The following is a 23,526-nucleotide window of genomic DNA, read 5'->3' on the forward strand; positions in this document are numbered from 1 at the left end:
GCTGATCAGATATGTGGCCAGTGATTGAACATGAATGTGAAGCCAATACAGAAGCATCCTAACCTGGTCGGCAGGGGGCGAGTCCTCTGGTCTGATTGGATAGAAGTCTATGATAAAAGGAGCGCTGAACACTCTTTGGTGGATTTATGGTTCCAGTTGCTAATTTAAAGTGTTTCTGAATAAAATGTGATTAATTTTACTTTTAAATCAATAAGCCCACCTGATGTACATCACAAATGAGTGAAGACTATATGAGCTGGTCCTGAGTAGCTCACTCAGGATGGCAACGACCAAAATGTTGAAATTACCAACCAGTGACTGAAACCATGCAGCCCTGACCTTCTCTGGTGTACGGTCTGAGGAAAGCCAGGCCAAATGGTCACAATATATAATTATAATATTTTGACCAAAGTATATAATTCTGTGGATGGACGGGCAGAAGGACAGATGGCTGGATGCAGTTATCAGAATGTTTTTTAATCCACAGGGTGATCCTGGTCCAGACGGGTACGGGGGTGACAGTGGACTAGATGGAAACCCGGTGAGATTTCTCAGAAAAATCGTTCTTCTGTTTCTCTCTAAGAGAAGCTGTTTTCATGAAGAGCAGTGATCCTCACACAGAGACTCGGGTAGGAAGGTGCTGCTCTGTGCTGCAGAAAGACTTCAGCATGATGATGGTGACATTTATTTCTTGTGCAGGGTCGTAATGGAAGAAGAGGTCCCAGTGGTGAGAAGGTAGAAGACGATATGAAGCAGCATCAGGATTATACCGTATATCTGTGACTGTACACAGACGTCTGACTCTGTTTGCAGGGGTCACCTGGTGAGAAAGGAAATCGAGGCCCTCCCGGTATCCCAGGTGCTGCTGGGCCACAGGTGAGAGTCCGGTTCTGTCGTGACGGTCTGCTTTGTGATTGGACGCACGGCAGGTTGACCTTAATTGTGAGACCGAACATATTTAACTCAGAAAAGACGCGACTGCCTCTGCTGTAGTTTAACCCCTCCTCCCCGCACTCAGCCTTCCTCTCACATCGCTGCTCTTACTATGAATGTTGTGGGAACGCTGACGGTCATTCAGAGTGGGAACACCCTCTGGTCAAGTCCTCAGTTCTGATAAAAAGAGTGATCAAACATGCAGCCAGAATTATGCCAGAAGCTTATCGACAGCTACCAAGAGCGTCTGTGAAGAACTTTGAGACATTTAGCCAAAAATTAGTATGTTTATTTATATTTGAGCCTGTGTGTGTCACGGTCTGGCTGGCAGACCGTGGGGATGTGGGGAAAGGAGGACCCAAAACACAGACTCTGCGATGCAAACAGTGCTCTTTATTCACAGTGAAAAACTGTAAACACAATAACTCCCCGTTGCTCCCTTGAACCCCGTGTGCGTGCTTCCCTCCGACGTCTGTGCTCGTGCTCGTGCTCCCCGCTGTTGTGTTTCCGCACACCCCGTGCGTGCTGCCTTTCTGGACCACTCTTCCTCCTGCAGGGAAACCATAGAGGCAGCCGTCAACACTAACCCTCGGCGGGCATATACGAACAACACAGACATATGCTGACACACTAACTTGGTACGATAACTCAATGATCCCGCGCCGGTGGGAGCTCCAACACTCTCCTAAGTAGCTCCCCCGACGAGCCCTGATCACCAACAGGTGTGGCAGGAACTTCAGGTGTGGCCAGTCCTTCGCAGGGCCACACCTATCAGGCCTACAGGTGGCTGTGCTCCATCCTCCAGCCACACCCGCAGACATACACACGTATACACCCACACCCTGCCTATACATACGAGTGGGACACAGACTAACACAGCATTGTGGAGAAAGCACACATCACCAAATACTAATAATACTAACAACAATAACAACAGTCAAAACTGGTCACGGACCCCCGAGTCCTCCAGAGCCGGGTCCGTGACAGTGTGGATTAGAGAAAATCCATTTGGTGCACGCTAGTGCTGGGCCATATCATACCATCCACGGTAACACCGGTGTAATGTTGGGCAACGATAAGAAAATGAAACATGGCGATAGAATATGGGTAAAACGCGCATGCACAGTGCCTTTGTTTACATACGCACATGGCGGCGACGCAGAATGAGAAGAGCGAAAGTGGATCGTTGAATGAAACGATGAACCAGAACTGGTTTGTAAAAATGCTGCAGCTTCACTGGTGTGGAACTGGTTTAGCTTTCGTCCGTCAGATACACAACAAAGCACTATTTTTGGTAGCGCATGCTAGCGGGCCGTCGTTATTACCGTGTTGTTTGGAAAATACGGCGCACTTAAAATCATCCTTTGATTTGTCTGAAAGTCGACAGAGCCCCTTATAATCCCGTGTGCCTTATGTCTGAACTCTGGTTGTGTTTACTGACCTCGAAACGATTTTATGTGCACGGCGCTCGAAAATCTGTCAAATGTTTCAGTACGACTTTGCTAAGCTACGAAGCCGCACCGCTTGATGGATTGTCGGAGTGTTACGGCTATCGTAGGCGGAGCCTCGCGGAGTGATACGTGCTGTGCTTCAACATAATGTTACCGTATTGCGTGTGTATAACCTCTTTTTAAGTGTTGTGGATGTTATACATGGTTATGCTGAGGATATGTCGGCCAGTTTCCACTGGAAACGCCTTTTGGTTAAACTGTCAGTTTGCACTGTTAAATGTTTATATAGCTTTAATGCAGATAAAAAACAGCTGCTTGTTTAAGTGAAAATACATTGATGTTGTTTTTTTGTTTTGTTTTTTTGCACTAATAAAGTTGAGGAGTTCTTCTTTGGCTCTCAGAGGAGGCGGACGCACTTTTTCTCCTCTCCCTTATCTTCCCTGCTTATGTCCTTGTCTAGTCTCTTTTTTTTCTGTATTCCTTTTCCCTGGAACAGAGAGGGAACAAAAAGGAATTATGGATTTGATCAACTGGTCCCTAAATGCAACTGACACCCCTTCCTCAACGAGAAGTCTGGGCTTGGGTGAGCCTGAGTGCTGAGGATATCTACCTATTCGGAACCATGATAACAGGGTTCTGGCTGATCGGAGCTGGCTTGGCCCTGACTTATCAAAGAATAAAGAAAGCGGAACCGGCTGTTCAAACCCCCACAAGGCTGCCTGCTGGGATTGAAATGATAGGAGAGGTTTGTGTATTGTAGGTACGGTCGGCAAGGTCTGTCATCTCGGTTGTGGGCAAAAGACCTGCAACTGACACATAAAGGCTATCTCATCTCATCTCTCATCTCAATTTGTCTCGTGTCAATTATATCGTCAGTTATATCGTTATTGCAAATTTTCAAATGTATATCGTGATAAATATTTTTGGTCATATCGCCCTGCTCTAATGCACACTCTCTACGATCGTTGCACACTGGAAAAGGTTTAAAGAAATCATTAAAAATCCAAAATGACCTGAAATTCATGCCCGTGATGAACATCTGACCACAACTGTATGTAATCACTACGCATCATGTTCAAGTCGCTGGGCCTGTAAAGGGATCTCCACTGCGTTGTAAGACCCCTCGATATGTTGGAACTAATAAGCTGTTTCAAATATTGAAGTCTCAACTGTTCAAGAGCCGTGATTCAGAGCCAGGCTAACAGAGTTTACAGCTGAGGCAGTAAGCTGTAAATGTTCTCCCGCAGGCTGCATCTGGTTGAATTTAGCATTAAATTCCTGAAGGATCATTGACAGTAACTGTACACATTATTCCTTAGAAGTTTTGTTTTAGTTGAATAGGCAGAAATCCCCACAGGACTCGAGAGGTACCAGTTTAGTCTGTGTTTTTGCATCACTCCGGTTACACTTTGGCTTTCGCTCAGCTGGATTTGGCAGATTTGTGCTGGATTTGGCCCATGGACAGACTTCCAGAGAAATTCAGTGGAACTATTCATGAATTTCTTTTTTCTCTGTCAAACCACAAAGCCAGATAGGATGCAGTTGCAGCTCTGCTTGGTATAAGTTAGCAACTTAAGAAAAGCTGTTTCTCATTTAGTGGAGTATATTTGTGAACACATGTTGTATAACAGTCTCATGGGCAGTGTTCACGTCGACAGAAAGTGATATTCTCCGTCTGCACATTCAGGCCGCCGTACGTTCATGTGATGAGCTAAAGCATTAGGAGGTATCACACAGACACAAATAAGCTCACTGTTGATCTGAAATGTGACCAACGTCAGATCGTACTTCCCCAAAACATGACTGCACTGATCCACACCATGACTGTTTTCTCAAAGCAACATATGAAATCCTGCGCTCTTTAAGACGAGAGCGGCTGTGACGATGTGTGAATGACGCCGTCCTGCTGTCACGCTAACACAGTGTTTCTGTTTCTTATGTTCTCTTTGCTATTGTTTAGTTTCCTCGTTCTTCCAAGTGTAATCATTTGTACTTCCTGTTGGTTTAGTTTGTTCCCTCCCTGGTTAGTCTGTCACGTCTCTCGTATAAGTTCTGTCTCTGGGTTTCATTCATCTGTTTTCCTTCCTCCCACCTCATTATGTTTGATCTCTCCCCCATTCCCCGTGTGTTTCCACCGTTTGCCTTTGCCCATTGTTGCATCGTCCCATATTGCTGCGAGTGTCCCCCCTTTTCCTTGCTCTTAGTTGCTTGTTCCTCACTTTCTCAGTTGTCTAGTTTCACGTCTGAGTTACGTTTTTTTGTATTTGGTGTTTTGCCTGCCTTAGTTAATTCTTTTGAGTTTTGAGTCCTGCGTTGGCTCCTCCCTCTTCCTGGCACACAGTGCTTAAATGACACCAACCAAATTCTTAAGGCAGGTGTTCCACGCCATTTGGTCAGGGACACACAAAATTATTCCAGGTGAATTACTTAGCCTCAGGCCCTGGTGACTGAAAAACATCTGGTCTTTCCATAAGCTGTGTCCCAAAACCTAGGCCGCATCCTTCGGAGGCCGCATCCTTCGGAGGCCGCATCCTTCGGAGGCCGCATCCTTCGGAGGCCGCATCCTTCGGGTTGTCACACAGCTGAATAACCATCAAACAGAAACTGATTAAATCGACGTGTGAGATGATAGAGAATTGACTCCAGTATCCTGTTATATATACATAGACTCCCGGCATCTGTACTAGGATGTACTTCATGCATGACGTCATGAAGTTTGGCCGTAGAAAGGATTCTGGCAGGCGCATGCAGACAACCACACGCTGTCTGATCAGATTGCACTGATTTGCTGTGTTTGTCATAGCTCTGTAATTATTGTTTGATGGAATGTTTTCCAGGATTGACATCCTAGCGCCCTTGTTTTTTCTTGTTCTTTTAATTTCCTAATTTTATTATTATTTTTCAACACTTCTTTGTTTTAGAAGCAATACAAATAAAGTGTAGTGACATATATATTATTATCAGCGTACACTACAGATGACTACTAGTGTACAGCTATGCAGACTATCCATCAGTCATCATTGATTGGAAGAGCAGAGGTGTAAATAATCACCAGTTATCAAACTGTGATGACCCTGCAGGGCCCTGCTGGGGACAATGGGGAACCTGGACCCAAAGGAACACCTGGTTTTCCAGGAAATCAGGTGCGTTCATCAACTAGGCTGTATGCATGCACTGACCAACGAGTTCAATTATGATGTACTGATTGTGTTTTTCTAATGAAGCATGTGTCTGATTAAAGGGAGTTTTGCATGAGGAAAAATACCAACATTGCTTTTTTTATTATTATTATTGCTTTAAAGGTCATTTAAACATTTAGACATTTAAAGACTTTAGAAGTATTTCCAGTGGCTGCAACATAAAGAGTGTTCAGTGTTTGCATGATGTGAATAGAGTGAACAGTGGCAGCTCTGCTCCTCCACAGGGTGAACATGGATCTGTTGGAGAACCAGGGCTACCTGGACGTCCTGGCCCTAATGGGCAGAAGGTGGGTGACATCGCTTCCTTTCTTTGCATTCAGGAAAGCTTTTAACCAGAATACCCATGTAGCCAGCGGGTAGAAGTCAAAACCCAACCCCTATCCAACTACAAGCTTTAATGGCCCCAATGAGATTTTGTGTCACAGTCTGGTTGAAGCAAACTGTGTGAATGTGAGTAGATAATAGTGGAAACAGACTTAATATTAGCTGAAAGCGAGCTGTTTATTGTAGGCTGGTAAACAGTAGTGATGGGCAGATGAAGCTTCATGAAGCACTGAAGCTTTTCATCCAATTGGTTCACCCCAGCGCAAAGCTTCTTGAAGCTTCATTTGCTCTAGCAGGACACCTACTGGACGTAAAAATAATAGCTGGCATGAATTTGAAGAGTGTGGCATTTTGCACACAGCCTGTAAATGTCAACAACAAAAGGAGTGTGTAAAACATGTATATTGTAGTGATGCAGTATACTGTGTATATTTATAGTGGCAGTATGGGAAATGATTATTTGGAAATGCTTGAAATGGAAATGATCATTTACTGTGAGGTGAGGTGTGGTTGGGGTGTGGACAGTGGTTGTGCTTTTGTAACGTTGAGGTATGGACAGCTACACACTGAGGCTTTGAGCCTCAGTCCTGCCTGTTCACATTTTATTCTGTAAAAACTAAATTTTCACTGCTTTTATGACCTTTTTAGTGGGGAGAACATAGCTAGGATTTAATGATTTAACAAGTCTTTTGAATCCTTTGTCCTCCACAATGCTAAATGGCTGGGAGTCCTCAATCACCATGCTGACCAGGTCTTCATCTATTTGAGATTGTTCTCCTGAGGAAAGACAATAAAGACAAAGCACAAATATAAATATCACACACGTAACTTATTACAGCTGTATAATATTGTTATATCATTTAGTAACATTACTGCATGCTATATTATCATGGCATTTGATGGCTCACCTGGTCTTGCTCCACAATCGGTGTTCCCCTTATTCTCATGCAAAGCTCTGTAGTGCCTAAGCATGGATGTTGTTGTTATATCCCAGCTCCCTGGCACATAGCAAACACTTCACCTTGTACAAAAGTAACGACAGCTTAACATAAGTTTTATTGCACCATCAGTATTATGAAAATACATCTTCTGTAGAAATGTACATACTTTGTTGGGAGGAATAAGATCAAAATGTTCCCACACAGGGGAGGACATCCTCCTCTTCTTAGCTGGCTCCATTCTCTCCTGACTTTCTCTCCTCACTCTCATAAACCTCCAAACTGTCTCCAAACTCTCACTAACCGCAACTCTCCATCAAACACCCACATTTTGAATGAAGTCTGAGGGTTTATATCGCTGTCATGACTCGCGGCAAAGTTCGAACCACTTCATGAACCAGTCACGTGGTACAGCCGGGCAGCGAGGCTGCGGACGTCATCATTTTCAGCTCCTCCCATAAATGAAGCAAGCCTCGATACGCGCATCGCGGAAACGCCCCCTCCATTACTCGACACAAGCTTCGAAGCCTCGATACAGAACGTCACATCACTAGTAAACAGCACAAAAACAAAAGGCAAAGGAGAAACTAACAATAACCTAAACTGGGTGAGCTAAATATAAAAACACTAGAACAAGGACCTAGAAACCTGAAGACCTGACATGAATCCATAAACCTAGAGGCATGGAAACAAAGCAGACGATTGGACGAGGAATGAGTGGAAACACACACTAAATACACACAGGAGGTGATGAAGCGGAAACACAATGACGGCACAGGGGAAGTGAAACTAAACACAATGAACATGGGACACCAGACCTCTTCAAAATAAAACAGGAAGCATAATGACACGCAGACATGAAACACGTGAAGGCTGAGGGAGACTTAAACACACGGGGTGAAGACACCAGGGGACTGTAATAAACAACAGCAACCTCAGTATAACAGAAATGAACTTAGATAACCTGATGAACTTAAACATAAACCATAAACATCCAAATGTATAAAAACTCAAAACGCTGGGTCAAATGGCCCAGGATCGTGGCCATAAACCACAGCAGCAGTTTAAACGTTTAAAATGTGAATAAAACTGGATTCAGCCTGTAAATAATGTACTCTTTATTTATAAATGGAAAGATATTTTGGCAGGGTTTTGTTGGATGGGGGTGTAAATTCTGATGGAGAAATGTCCATGGTTGTTATTTAAGGGCCAACCAGGAGAACCAGGTGTGAAGGGTGCTCTGGGACCACCAGGACCCAGAGGAATGCCGGTAGGATCCCGAACATGAGCTGAGCTTGTGTATATCTGTAATTCAATGCAGTTATCTCATGCAAGACTTTCTCTGTGTTCAGGGTCTGGATGGTCGTGACGGGTTTGGACCTGAAGGACCGAAAGGTTCAAAGGTAGAGCTGAACCTTAATTTGACATCAACCAACAAAAACTGAATGAATTCTGTTTTCATCAACAATGAAAAGCAGTAAGAAGAACGCCACATGGTTTTAGTTTCAGCTATTCGTTTGATGGCGGAGAAGATGTTCTGGTTCTCTCAGGATACACCGTGGTTTGTGTCACTGGTGACCCGCACCCAAGCTCTGTGCTGGCACAATCCAAAATGTTCCCTCCCAAGTTTTCATAAGAACCTGAAGAACCTCAGTTTTACCAGGATTCAGAAAAAGGAACGTTCGTCCATTTTTCACTGGCAGTGGTGAAGTGATTGAGGTCTGGGAGGCTGTTGAGATTTGGGGGCTTAGTGGAAAAATACAGCTTAGTATCATCTGCATAGGCATGGGGATGTCTTTGGTGCTGTTCAGCTGGACAATGATGTGGGTAAAACAGATTTACACATGTGGCCGAACATTTTAGAAAGTCTTAATCGTGAAATCGTTGCTTCTTCCTTTCTCTGTACAGGGAGATGCTGGTTTTCCTGGTTACCCTGGTTTACCGGTGAGTCCTTCCATTTTCCACACACTAAAACTTTGATGCCACCATGTGGTTCAGCCAAAGTAAGCTAGAAGTATGTTGGACTCTGTGGTGATTGAGACACGGCATTTTGTCTTCAGGGCGACGACGGTGCGAAGGGACCGAAAGGGTATCCAGGATCCAAGGGGAACCGGGGTCGTGGGGTAAGAAAGGTTTCTTTGATGTCGCGTCACTGAGACGTTGGCTTTTTGCTTCTTCTGTGATTTATGTGTGACCCATACAGGGGAACTCAGGCATGCCAGGAAAGCCAGGTGAGCCTGGAGGTGACGGATATCCAGGACACAAAGTACGTTTAAACTGCATCTTCACCTGCCTACCTTCACTCTCATTAGCACGTCTAATAATTCTTTGAATGATGTTATCTTCTAAGCAAATCTTTCAATAAAAAAAAGCTCATTTAGTTTTTAAATTAAATTAGACAGAGGACATATTAAAAGATGGAGCTGCCAGGCAGGATGAAAAGAGAAAGACCTCATAGAGGTTTCATGGATGTATTTGGCGAGATCATGCAGAGGGTTGCTGTGACAGAGCAGGATGGTATCTGAGCTGGAGGCAGATGGCTGTGAGCACGTCCTGGTTACTGATGGACGATTTCAGTTCAAAAAGCTGGTAATGACACAGCATCACAAATTGCTGGGATCACTGTCCATAGGAACAGACATCACACAAGATCCATCCATGACTGGCAGACTCCAGCAGTAACGCTGCATCCTGTTCCGTTGTCAGGGAGGGACCACATCAACGTAAAACCGGCACCATGTAAAGGAAGCGGGTCATCACCCTGTGGAAGCCACAGATAAAAGTCACATTTGATTATCCTCCCAAATAAACTTACAATAATCTCTGTTTTTCCTCCATCCAGGGCCCGAAAGGTCCTCCTGGGAGCAGAGGCCTGTCTGTAAGTCCACCTTTAAATCGCTTCACCTGCTTAAAATAAATATGTTGTTACAAAGAACATTTTCTGTCGTCTCAGGAATGCGAACTGATCAACAAAATCAGGGACAACTGTGGTAAGTGTCATCGCTTTAAACACGTTTGCAAAACAATGATCAGCTGTTTGTTTATGAGTTTTTATGTAGAGGATGGAAACTAAAACGAACGTTTGTGGAAGCAAACTGCAGAGTACGAGCGCTGTGATAAGTGAATGTGTTTCTGCTTCACACAGCTTGTTCACACGGTACGTACGTCTCCTCTTAGTGAGAACAAACATGGTGAGTACAGCACAAAGACTTTGTCCACAGATGCCGACTGACTGAGATCATCGGGACATATTTGCACCTTTTTATCTGAAACTGTCTCCAACTGCTTGGTGGATTTTACTGAGTAGCAGAAGTCCTTTGTAACTTGTAACTAGTCGTCTTTGAGTATCTGTTAATCGGCCTGAGCGTGTTTCCAACACCGCGGTCGTTTCACTTCAGCTCTTCCTGACGTTACCTCCTCCAGGTGAGTCACAGTGTCCGGCCTACCCCACCGAGCTGGTGTTCGGCTTGGACATGTCTGACGACGTGACTCCGACGGCCCTCGAGAGGCAGCGCTCCGCCCTCCTCCACCTGCTGGAGGACTTGAGCATCGCTGAGAGCAACTGTCCACAAGGCGCTCGCGTGGCTGTGGTTGGATACAGCGCCTACACCAAGTACCTGATCCGCTTCCAGGACTACCATCGCAAGACTGCGCTGATAGAAGCTGTGAAGAACATCGCCCTAGAGAAGACGTCCAAGAAACGCCAGCTGGGCGCCGCCATGCGCTTTGTGGGTCAGAACATCTTCAAACGAGTGCGAGCTGGGTTCATGGTGAGGAAGGTGGCCGTGTTTTTCACCAATGGAGCGTCTCAGGACAACACTGACATTCTTGCTGCCATTATGGAGTACCGGGCTCTGAACATCGTCCCAGCAATCATCTCCCTGAGGAACGTTCCCGCGATTAATCAGGCGATGGAGGTGAGTTTGATTTAGCCTCCATCAGGTCCATGGTGAACATGCTAAAATTAGACGATACATTACAAATGAATTCTCAAACATGTTTCATAGTTTTTCTGTTGTTGGAAAAAACGATGTTGATGAATTAACCTGAACACTTTAAACTGCACCATCATGCACAAAATCATCTTTCATTTAGTCTGACTTAAAACCTGACTGAGACCATCTGGGGATGGGAACCAAAAACAGCTTTTGTAGGAAACCTGTTCCCAGCGCTCCGATTCCTGGGAATCGTGTGGCTGCACTCTCTCGACGATCAGCTGGTTACAGTTCACGCGTCAGAGGAGGAAAATAGCGATGCAGCCTAATGCATGGACATTTATCTTTATTGTACAAAAGACAAATGGAAAAGAGGAAAAGTGTGTCCGCGACAGAAACAACTGCGTGATGTTGCTGATGCTGCCCAGACAGACTTTACCTTCCACAGGTAACAAACAGCAGTCGGGCTGCAGCCTCCCTGTCTACCTGCTCACGTTTCTAAAGTAGAATCAGTCTTTGCTTCGTGTTCTGCTAAGAGAAAGATCTCAGAGATGTGAGTCCTCGTTAGGGATTTGCTTTGGTGCAGCCTGAGGTTCATGTTACTAAACTGTGGTTGTGAGACAGCTTTTTTTAATGTAACAGGTAGTGAAGCAAATTACTTTTTCCCAGGAGCAATCAAGTAGCAAACTGCGTTACCTTTAAGAAAAGTGTTCTGGTGTCTTGCTAATCATTTTATCTTGACTCTGGATTCTGTAGAAAGAATAGAGCCTGGAATGTGAAGTGCGTGACTCCCTGGGGTAGCTCAAACACACAGCTTTGATCAGAAAACTCATAAGCTGGACATTATTTTATACAACCGACAAGGATTCAGGGTCACCCCAACTATCAGTTTCTTCTTTAGTCTGAAGTACTGAAGTAATAATCTGTAACCAAATATTATGTCTTGTTTGTTATAACAAATGAGAACTGCTTATTAACAGTTTTTTAAATGAATTCAAACTGTGTCTTTGGTTGGTTAATAAGCTGAAGTGCTGCCACTCCTCCTCCTCGGCCTGTGCGATGAGGAGTCTGGCTGTGACTCAGTGGGTCAGGATAACTCAGTATGTTGATACCAGCATGGACTAGCGTAGATCCATCCATCCATTCGCTTCCGCTTATCCTTTTCAGGGTCGCGGGGGGCGCTGGAGCCTATCCCAGCTGTCATAGGGCGAGAGGCGGGGTACACCCTGGACAGGTCGCCAGTCTGTCGCAGGGCCAACACACAGGGACAAACAACCATTCACATTCACATTCACACCTAGTGGCAATTTGGATTGTCAAATCAACCTATCCCCACAAGCTGCATGTCTTTGGACGGTGGGAGGAAGCCGGAGTACCCGGAGGGAACCCACGCAAACACGGGGAGAACATGCAAACTCCACACAGAAAGACCCCGGCCTGATGTTGGAATTGAACTCAGGACCTTCTTGCTGTGCGGCAACAGTGCTAACCACCGTGCCACCGTGCTGCCTCTTTTTTTTTTCTTTTTTTTTAGCGTAGATGAAAAGGTTAATAAATGAAATGGGAGCTGCTGTTACGATTGAGGTGGAGGACTCACACGCAGGACTCTGATGCACACCGGGTGTATATACAAAAAGGTGAGGGGTCAGGGCTCCAGGGAAATCCAGGGGCAAAGTGCTCATTCCTCTTCAGGCAATCCACACACGCGACCAGCCTCTCTCTCCGACACTCACCACACAGGAAGCAGTCCAGGGAGTCTGTACACAGGGAAACGTACTGAAGGTTTCTGTTTGAGGCTACACTTCCTCCTCGTAGTCACCAAACTGGCCTGATTTCCCACTTTGGACACAGTCAACCAGGCCAACAGTACCTTTGCAAAGCACCACAGGGCCTGGCTGGCTCTGTGGGGAGCCAGGCCTCCAGAGCTACAACCAGGCGACCAGGTGCTAAAGGAGGCAAAGGAATAATTGGACAACCGACAAAGTGAGCAGAAGAGAGCCAGCTTCTCAGACAGTTACTGCTGATGTTGCTGCTCTTTAGACAACTGAACAAGCACCACTGATGTGGTGCACCAGGAGCAGGAAGTGATGCAATAATGCAGCGAGCGTGCCACCCTATCTGTCCACAAAACCTACCATGCCTCTCAGTGTGAACATACAGGAGTGTGGAGTCGATATCGTAATATCTGGTTTGGATGAAGATGGGACTTCATAAATCAGTAAGCACTGTTACAGCAACGGCGCCCTGAGATTATCGGAGTGTTTGCCTTGGATTAAAAAACATTTGGCTCTTGATGCTACAGTCAGGGTGTCCCCGTTTCCTTTTTAGACCTTACAGTGTGATGACTTCTGGAGGGTTCCACGGTTTCATCATCTCCCTTTTAAACTCTTTGCTCTCACTTGAGCCAATACATCTGGGACCTTCTCAGCACATGATGTGAGGGCCTTTTTCCCAGCCTGTTTGGCCTGCAAGCACAAAGTCGTTCCAGCTCATTGTGCACTTAGTCTCCCTGTGCGGCTCCAGTTATGTTTACAGTGTGTAGCCAGAAGTTAGTGTACAACAGGAAGAAACAGCTGTGGTGCCTGAAGCCTTCTCTCATGGCTGTCAGTTATAAAGCACATACAAGACAGATGGACCGAAGAGGGAAAGTTTAATAAAACATAATTTTCTTTAAGCTGCTGGTCGTCTTCCCTCAGTCGTTGAGGAATTCTGTTTGTCATGAACGAGCGAAGCGGTCGGTAACGGTAGCTGCTGTCTCCTCTCAGGCTGACGACACAGGAAACTCCATCTTCACGGTGCTGAGGAGGCCACAGGAGCCGGCTGCTGACCTGAGGAGGGTCAAGAGCTGTGCCGTCTGTTACGGTAACGACTGATGCTCATACCTCATCTGCACTGCACACCTTTTTAGTTCGAGTTAGATGAGCTGTGTGGGATCAAAGTGAATATGAGGAAGCTTGACTTTACAGTCCTCTTAAAAATGTAAATCGCCACATCTCACTGCTCTCAGGACGTGCGGCTACTTTTATTGATGCCATTATCGGCTCTGCAGCAGGTGACTGTGATAGTAGGTAGGGGTGGGACTTTATTTTGGTGGGCACAGCATGCGGCCAATCGCAAGCAAAGACAGACTGGGATCATACCGATATGTGACAGAAGGAAGGGGGCCGACACTCCGAGGCAGCAAGTGTAGCTTCAGGCCGAGTGCACAGACAGAAACACAGGGATGAGACCGCAGAGCTGAGTGCAAAGTTTTTAAAGCTGGCCTGGTTTTATTTTCAGCCATTTTTCCACGATGGAGAACAAAACGATTCAACTTGTCCAGGCCTTAAACGTGATGCGTGTTCTCCCCTGCGAGTCTCACAGCCCTGAATGTGCACTTGAAGCCATTTTTGATTCTAACTTGTTGGATCTGCTGCTCACCGCAAACAAGCTGCTGCAGTTTTACGACTTTCCCTGCTGATTAAAACCTCCCTGAGTCATTAAGCAATAACAAATGAAAGGTTTTTATACGACTGCAGTTAAAAACAAAACTTCCAGAACTTTTTCTGTGATTTCACACATTTCTTTCTTTGTTCATCGTGTAGAAAAACAGTTAAATATTTAACTTCTGTACACTGACAGAGACTTTGGTTGATACATAACTTTATGCCTTTAGGTGTCTAATCCTTCCCTTGATGAAAAACACTTACACAATATCAGACTTTTTTGTTTCAGTTTTGGTAATACATGAGAAAAATCACTTTTTACAATGAAGTTAACGTTAAATACACGAGCAGCGTATGTGGATGAATAAAGGTGTTTTCAGTGGCTGCTGCTGTCTCTGCAGACCCCTGCAGGCGTGCAGAGGAGTGCGCCTTCATCCAGGAACCAGTGCTGCCTCAGCAGGCGGATGTGGACCTGGTCATGGTGCTGGACAGCTCCAGGGAGATCCAGGCCGATGAATACGCCGGTGCCCGGCAGCTGCTGAGCTCTGTGGTGGAGCAGCTGGCCGTGAGTCCACAGCCCCGCCGAGCCGGCCGCCAGGCCCGAGTAGCTCTGGTCCAACAGAGCACCAAGGTGGAGTTCGGCCTGCAGACCTACCAGAACGCTGGAGACATGAAGACGTACATGATGCAGAACATGCAGCAGCAGGGCGGCTCTTTGGCGCTGGGACAGATGCTGGACTACACCCTGAGGGAGGTGCTGCTGAAGGCCGGCCAGCCGCGCAGCAAGAGGGCCGTCCTGACTGTGGTGGGCACCAAGACGGCCTACAGAGACCAGGCCAAGCTGCGCTACATCTCCCAGAAGGCCAAGTGTGAGGGGGTGGCGCTGTTTGTGGTGGCGGTGGGTGATCGTTACAACCGGATGGAGGTGGAGGAGCTGGCCAGCGTGCCGATACAGCAGCACCTGATCAGACTCGACAGGCTGAAGGCCGACGAGCAGGGCTACGCCCAGCGCTTCATCAGGGTCTTCCTCTCCGCCCTCAACAGTAAGAGCACGCTCAGATCTCCCTGTCGTCTGTAACCAGACACACACTGACGGGCTGTTCGGGTTTATTTCAGAGGGACTCAACACTTATCCTCCACTCCCATTTAAACTGACCTGCAGCCAGCTGTCAGAGCCAGGCGACACTCTGGACACGAACAGGTAACACTTTCCACAGACTCACACTGACTCACACAGACTCACACAGACTCACACTGAGCCACAGCTTCCACAGACTCACACAGACTCACACAGACTCACACTGAGCCACAGACTCACACAGACTCACACTGACTCACACAGACTCACACTGAGCCACACAGACTCACACTGAGCCACAGACTCACACAGACTCACACAGACTCACACTGACTCACACAGACTCACACAGACTCACACTGAGCCACAGACTCACACAGACTCACACTGACTCACACAGACTCACACTGAGCCACAGACTCACACAGACTCACACTGACTCACACAGACTCACACTGAGCCACACAGACTCACACTGAGCCACAGACTCACACAGACTCACACAGACTCACACAGACTCACACTGAGCCACAGACTCACACTGACTCACACAGACTCACACAGACTCACACTGAGCCACAGACTCACACAGACTCACACTGACTCACACAGACTCACACTGAGCCACAGACTCACACAGACTCACACTGACTCACACAGACTCACACTGAGCCACAGCTTCCACAGACTCACACTGACTCACACAGACTCACACTGACTCACACTGACTCACACTGACTCACACAGACTCACACTGACTCACACTGAGCCACAGCTTCCACAGACTCACACTGACTCACACTGACTCACACTGACTCACACTGAGCCACAGACTCACACTGACTCACACTGACTCACACTGACTCACACTGACTCACACTGAGCCACAGCTTCCACAGACTCACACTGACTCACACAGACTCACACTGACTCACACTGACTCACACTGAGCCACAGCTTCCACAGACTCACACTGACTCACACAGACTCACACTGACTCACACTGAGCCACAGACTCACACTGACTCACACTGACTCACACTGAGCCACAGCTTCCACAGACTCACACTGACTCACACAGACTCACACTGACTCACACTGAGCCACAGCTTCCACAGACTCACACAGACTCACACAGACTCACACTGAGCCACAGCTTCCACAGACTCACACAGACTCACACTGACTCACACAGACTCACACTGACTCACACAGACTCACACAGACTCACACTGAGCCACAGCTTCCACAGACTCACACAGACTCACACAGACTCACACTGAGCCACAGACTCACACAGACTCACACTGACTCACACAGACTCACACTGAGCCACACAGACTCACACTGAGCCACAGACTCACACAGACTCACACAGACTCACACTGAGCCACAGCTTCCACAGACTCACACTGACTCACACAGACTCACACTGACTCACACTGACTCACACTGAGCCACAGACTCACACTGACTCACACTGACTCACACTGAGCCACAGCTTCCACAGACTCACACTGACTCACACAGACTCACACTGACTCACACTGACTCACACTGAGCCACAGACTCACACTGACTCACACTGACTCACACAGACTCACACTGACTCACACTGAGCCACAGACTCACACTGACTCACACTGACTCACACTGAGCCACAGACTCACACTGACTCACACTGACTCACACTGACTCACACTGAGCCACAGCTTCCACAGACTCACACTGACTCACACAGACTCACACTGACTCACACTGACTCACACTGAGCCACAGCTTCCACAGACTCACACTGACTCACACAGACTCACACTGACTCACACTGAGCCACAGACTCACACTGACTCACACTGACTCACACTGAGCCACAGCTTCCACAGACTCACACTGACTCACACAGACTCACACTGACTCACACTGACTCACACTGAGCCACAGCTTCCACAGACTCACACAGACTCACACAGACTCACACTGAGCCACAGCTTCCACAGACTCACACAGACTCACACTGACTCACACAGACTCACACAGACTCACACTGACTCACACTGAGCCACAGCTTCCACAGACTCACACAGACTCACACAGACTCACACTGAGCCACAGCTTCCACAGACTCACACAGACTCACACAGCTTTGTCATCAACAACACATCTGTGTAGCTCACACAAACACACCTTAAAGCAGATAACCCATAAGCTGGAGACAATGTCATCTCTTACTGTTTGGCACTAATTAACTGGAATAAGTTTCTCTTTATTGCTTCATGAACTTCTTCACAAATAAATTGAAGAAAATAAGAACAACCCCAGGTTTCTCTTCAGCTCTGTAGCCAGGCTGACAAACAGTCAGAGCTCTGTTGAGCCAACAATCCCTTTAACCTTAACTAGTAATGACTTCATGAACTTCTTCACAAATAACATTTTTATCATTAGAGAAAAAATTACCAGTAATCATCCCACAGATGTAATATTATCTACAGCTACTCTTAGTACCATTGATGTTAAGTTAGACTCTTTTTCTCCAACTGATCTTTCTGAGTTAACTTCAATAATTACTTCCTCCAAACCATCAACGTGTCTTTTAGACCCCATTCCTACAAAACTGCTCAAAGAAGTCCTGCCATTAATTAATTCTTCGATCTTAAATATGATCAACCTATCTCTAATGATCGGCTATGTACCACAGGCCTTCAAGCTGGCTGTAGTTAAACCTTTACTCAAAAAGCATCTCTAGACCCAGCAGTCTTAGCTAATTATAGGCCAATCTCCAACCTTCCTTTCATATCAAACATCCTTGAAAGAGTAGTTGTCAAACAGCTAACAGATCATCTGCAGAGGTTTATTTGAAGAGTTTCAGTCAGGTTTCAGAGCTCATCCCAGCACAGAAACAGCTTTAGTGAAGGTTACAAATGATCTTCTTATGGCCTCTGACAGTGGACTCATCTCTGTGCTTGTCCTGCTAGACCTCAGTGCAGCGTTCGATACTGTCGACCATAATATCCTATTAGAGCGATTAGAACATGCTGTAGGTATTACAGGTACTGCACTGCAGTGGTTTGTATCATATCTATCTAATAGACTCCAGTTTGTTTTTTATGGCCCCGCCCCTCCCTGAGCCTGGTTCTGCTGGAGGTTTCTTCCTGTTAAAAGGGAGTTTTTCCTTCCCACCGTTGCCAAGTTCTTGTTCATATGAGGTCGTCTGATTGTTGGGTTTCTCTGTAGTATTTCTATGCCTTGAAATATAAAGCACATAAATGTTAGTAAACAGCAGTTTCGGAGCAGCAATAATTAAACGTGTTATTCAGAAAGCTATTGTGATGGCTCAGCGAGTGCCGCTGCTCTGTGTCCAGTCAGGGCTCAGCAGACTGGGAGCTGGAGATTTCCGATCAGCCGAGAAACTGGTTCCAGGAGCAGACGGGAATCTTGGCAAGAAACCTGAGCGTCATCAACACTCTGAGCAAAAGAAACAGGTCGTTTTCAGGAGCTGACCTCACAGGTAGAGCACTCACACACACACATAAACACACACACACACTCACTAATTAGTGCTCAGTAACATTCAAAAACATTTTGGAAAGAAAAGCATCTGCACTTTCAGTTTCTTGAAGACGTTTCACCCGAGAAGCTTCTTCAGTTCTCAGAGCGACTGGTGGAGCGTCCCAGATTTTTAAGCCCTGTGGGAGTGTCCCTACGAGGGTCGTGGACCTCCTATTGATCCTCTGCCTGGGTGTGAAAATGGGTGGGGGTCACAATCAACCAAGATGTTGGGTGAACCCACACGTGTAAAGAAAGCTCTTAAAACATGCGGTTATCCTAATTGGGCTTTCATCAAATCAGCAAAGAGGCTGATTCCCTGAGGTCAGAAGGCCCAGGATGTGATTGGGTGTTAAGGCGTCGGGAATGAAATCACATGATAGGGTGGAGTTAGGTTTCACCCAAACCCTTGGCTGATTGTGACCTGCACCTGTTTTCATACCTCGGCTCGTGTGATTAGGTACAGGATCATTAGGGGGTCCGTCGTCCCCTCTTAGGCCGGGGCTTAAACCAGTTGCTCTAAGAACTGAAGAAGCATAAACGTCTTCAAGCAACTTAAAGAAGTCCAGACGCTTTTCTTTCCAAGCTCCTCAGACTACGATGAGCTGGATGACTGAGAACCTTTACAGACATGTTTCTAATTAGTTAAAAACAAACAGATTTTAACCACGAATGGTTCACATTCAGTCGTCAGTGAGTCCACATCATTAACAAGCACACACTCGGATCACTGGCCTGTTTATGGCCGTCTGTGTTGCTGTTTATTTCTCCCCTGTGGGTGTAACTCAGCCTGTGGTGTTGTAAAGTGCTCTAATGAAACCTGCTTCACTGAAGCTCTGCAGCTTTAGCTCGCACTCCCTGCTGACTGTTTGGTCTCTGACAGATGTGGACGTGGAGCCGACGAAGCAGCTGGACAGCTTTGTGTCCACAGGTGAGCATCCACCTGCTCTCAGTCACACTGTCCTTTCTCTTCCTCGCTACGATGACGGGAAGAACGCTGAGTTTGAGGAACGCAGATGATCTCAGTGACATCGCACCTACAGTCTGCAATCATCAAATAGGGAGACATTGACCAAAACATGAGCCACAAACATTCAGCCTACTTCAGTTTAACCAGCCGAGAACTGAGGGAAAGTCTTTTAGTGGGGTAGCTCAAACCGGTCAAAAGATACAGACTAAAATAAATTCCCCTTCAGAGGACATAAACGAGTGTGCTGGGTGTCAGGAGGTTACAGTGTTATTAGTAAGAAGCACAGCTGCACTTTGCAGCTCGATACATAAACTGCCAGGTGTTTGTACTCAGGGGCCACGACTGAGAGCAGGAAGGCTGCCTGAGGGTCATTAGCACCCCCCAAAAAATCACTGGCTGCCCTCTGACACACCTGGAGGCCATCGCCAGATCCTCCTGTCTCAAGTAAACCAGGGCCATCACAGGTGACCCCGCCCCCCACCTGTTTGACCCACTGCTCTCTGGTCTGCGCCTCAGGTCAGTCAGCTGCCACACCTCCAGACTCACTAACAGCTTCTTCCCCGACCCCTGCCCACCAATCTGAGGCATGGTCTGAGTGACCCTCATCACTCAGGACGCTCACACACTCACATTCCTCTAGAGCAGGGGTCGCAACCTGCGGCTCTTTAGTCCTTATACTGCGGCTCCACGTGGTTTGGAAAAAAATGACAAGTAACTGAAGTGTATTTTAATTGTCTTGGTTCTTTTTTAACTTGTAGTTCGCAATTGGAAGATTATCGTGATCTTGAAATACAAAAATAAAATTATATGTTAGTATTCTTCATCGCTCAAAATAACCGTACCCGCCGAAGCGCCGTGGATTTATCGAGGCTTTCAACCCCAGGCAGGCCAAGCATGGATCTTTGGATCCACAAACGTAAGTGAGCAGCTCCTCCATGAACTATGGTAACAACAAGCTGGGTCCAAACTGCTCTTTGGGTGTTAAAGGTTGCTGACCCCGATCTGTCTGCTATGTATTCCTGAAGCCCTTTACTATTGATATATTTTCTTCCTCCGTTGCAGAGCGCCCATAATTTTGCACATGTACAATGACAATAAAGGGCTCTTCTATTCTTCTGTTCTGTTTTATTGAGTTTGTTTTTCTGTGAGCTGATTTTGCCTCCTCGCTCCTGTCACCTCTTGCAGGCATCTGCTTCCTCGGCAAGGATGCTGGCGACTGTGTGAATTACACGGTCAGGTGGTTCTTCGACCACAAACGCAGCGTCTGCTCCCGTTTCTGGTACAGCGGCTGCGGAGGCAACGAAAACCGCTTTGCGACGCAGGCAGAATGCGAGAGAGTTTGTCTGTCAAAGCACAGATGAGGCGCCGGGCCACCGATCTGCACTGAGAGCTGACACAGCAGCAGAGCGACCTCAGAGCAGCTTCGTCCACAGTGGGTTTTGTTCTGGGCAGTTAAAGTGTAAAGACTTAAACACACACAAGGAGCCGCCTTGTCCTCCACCCATGTATGATTAGTTTAGTTCACTCCTCTGAAACTACTTTACTGAAATGGAATAATCTTTTTTATGTCACAGGGTGCTATTTTTAAAGGTATTTTCATTTTTAAATACTTTAAATGCTTCCAAGAAAAGACATCACGAGAATGTGTTGAAAAATGATTTTATGCCTAAAACCTTTATGAATTATGTTTAACAGATGCCAAAGGAAGCAGGACTGTGATGCAAATTTCTACCAGGCGTTGGTGCAGTGCCTTTGCAGCTGCAGCCGGGCAAACAAAATCTGTGAGAAAATTTAGAAACATCAAAAACTAAAGTTAAAACAACGCCAGCTCAAGAAACGCTGCCCCCTGCTGTTGAAAATATTAAAACCTGCCTTTAAAATCCAAATATTTCCAAAGCTCGCAGGCGCCTTGAAGCAGCTCCTCTGAAACAGCTGCATGTATTTTGTACTGTTTGTTTCTGAATAAAAGTTTGTGTTTAGATAAAAGTCCGACATGTGTCCGTGTCTGTGTGCCTCTTCAGGATTTCAGTGAAAACAACCCAAACCTGACATTAAAACAGATAAACGCAGCACAACAAAGTTTAAAACATTATCCACCTGATATGTTAAAGCTCATATGAAATATTCAGTGATCCTGTCACGCGAGGTTCAACCTCTGCGTTCAGGTCAAAGACGGTACTGCTGTGCTGTGTTCCTGCCTCAAGGTGGCGCTGCAATGCCTAAGAAGCAGTCAGCAGGCCCAGGCTCCCTCACTCAGTAAAAATGAGTTATTGGTAAGCGCTCAGCAGCGACGCTGCCCACTCTGCAGCACAGGGACGCCACACGTCTCTGCATCGAGTGATCGTTGCAGCGTGCGGCAGTGGAAGCTGCACTGCTCTGAGCTCCATCGCTTCCTGTTAAAAACAGTCTTTTCATACAACAGTTTTTGAACTTAACGGGTTTTCCTTTGGATAATTTACTGTACAACGAGTTACATAACAGTGACAGGATGATAGAGTCGTTTACTGGGATGCACCATCGTGAAGGCTGGAGTTATCCTCCAGACTGGTATCTGATGTTTTTGTGATCACACGCTCAAAGACTTTATCACAGGTCATTTTTTATTGTGAAGAAAGATGGAAACACAAACATCACCATCAGCCTGAAGTCTCATGGTTTATTTATTTGATCATTTTAAGACTTCGAGCTCAGTAAACTGGTGTCTATTAGACAAGTTGTGGTTTTAATCGTCTTTGCTGTCTTTAAACATTACATTTCACTTCCAAATGTGAGCACAGAAGTAATAACAGTAACTCACCTGAAAGGAGTTTCCCCCCTCTGTTGGTAAAAAGCAGGTTTAATACCATGATACATAACACAGGACGATGCTGCTCTGCCTCGTGGGATTCTTCAGCAATCCTGAAACACTGACTACACTACTCGGGCCCACAGAGCAAAAGTAATGATTTTATTCCACCTTATTTTATTTCTATAATACAAAGAAAGATTAGTGTGATTATTCATTTGTGTTAAGTCTTTTTGTTTTATTGGATTCCAGCCTTTGTAAAAGAAAATCATGCGTCTTTGGGTTTGAAGGCTGTCACATGACCTTCAGCGCCGGCGGTGTCACCGCTCCAGGACGGTCCACCAGCAGCGCTACGAGCCAAAGGGAGCATCATCAGGAAGCAGGCATGTCCCTCACTTTGCACAGACTGTAAAGATGAAATGTGATGTTATTCATTAGTCTGTGAATTCCAGTTTTGCCCCATTAAAAATGCACAGAAAGATATTTAATCCAATCCAATCCAATTTTATTTATAAAGCACTTTAAAATACCCAGCACAGGAACAAAGTGCTGTACAGAAAATAAGTTAAAACAATAGAATAACAAAAAACAGCAAATTAAATAAATAAAACACATAAGACATAAAATTAAAACAGCCCTATGTTAAAGCAAAAACAAGATAAAACAGCATCGAATCACCTAAAAACAACTAAAATAAAAATAAAAAACCAACATCTCACGTGGTGTCAAAGGCCAAGGTAAAGAGGTGGGTTTTCAAGAGTGACTTAAAAACAGATAAAGAAGTGGCCTGTCTAATCTCTAAAGGAAGCTCGTTCCACCGTTTGGGAGCTGCTACAGCAAAAGCACGATCTCCTCTAAGTTTACGCCCAGTCCTGGGTATCTTCAGGAGCAGCTGATCAGCTGACCTGAGAGAGCGGGTGGGTGTATAAGGCTGTAGCAGCTCA

General features: G+C 46.1%; 1 protein-coding gene across 1 annotated transcript in view; it reads left to right on the plus strand.

Moving 5' to 3' along the window:
• LOC146660022 (collagen alpha-6(VI) chain-like) overlaps window positions 1-21,781 on the plus strand; it is a 45,868-nt gene extending 24,087 nt beyond the window's left edge. The window contains exons 21-40 of the mRNA XM_085424030.1: window positions 488-541; window positions 700-735; window positions 814-876; window positions 5,465-5,527; window positions 5,809-5,871; window positions 8,054-8,116; window positions 8,199-8,249; window positions 8,755-8,790; window positions 8,907-8,969; window positions 9,050-9,112; window positions 9,689-9,724; window positions 9,800-9,836; window positions 9,992-10,003; window positions 10,270-10,763; window positions 13,547-13,643; window positions 14,608-15,249; window positions 15,323-15,407; window positions 18,644-18,789; window positions 19,711-19,758; window positions 20,983-21,781. Coding sequence (XP_085280156.1) covers window positions 488-541; window positions 700-735; window positions 814-876; window positions 5,465-5,527; window positions 5,809-5,871; window positions 8,054-8,116; window positions 8,199-8,249; window positions 8,755-8,790; window positions 8,907-8,969; window positions 9,050-9,112; window positions 9,689-9,724; window positions 9,800-9,836; window positions 9,992-10,003; window positions 10,270-10,763; window positions 13,547-13,643; window positions 14,608-15,249; window positions 15,323-15,407; window positions 18,644-18,789; window positions 19,711-19,758; window positions 20,983-21,158 — 2,328 coding nt within the window. The 3' untranslated portion in view covers window positions 21,159-21,781. The remainder of the gene's footprint in view (window positions 1-487; window positions 542-699; window positions 736-813; window positions 877-5,464; window positions 5,528-5,808; window positions 5,872-8,053; window positions 8,117-8,198; window positions 8,250-8,754; window positions 8,791-8,906; window positions 8,970-9,049; window positions 9,113-9,688; window positions 9,725-9,799; window positions 9,837-9,991; window positions 10,004-10,269; window positions 10,764-13,546; window positions 13,644-14,607; window positions 15,250-15,322; window positions 15,408-18,643; window positions 18,790-19,710; window positions 19,759-20,982) is intronic.
• Window positions 21,782-23,526: the final 1,745 nt, after the last annotated feature.

The sequence above is a fragment of the Rhamphochromis longiceps genome, linkage group LG11, assembly GCF_057381845.1.
Source record: "Rhamphochromis longiceps isolate RC_006_pf linkage group LG11, R_longiceps_female_GT1.1, whole genome shotgun sequence".
NCBI lineage: Eukaryota > Metazoa > Chordata > Actinopteri > Cichliformes > Cichlidae > Rhamphochromis > Rhamphochromis longiceps.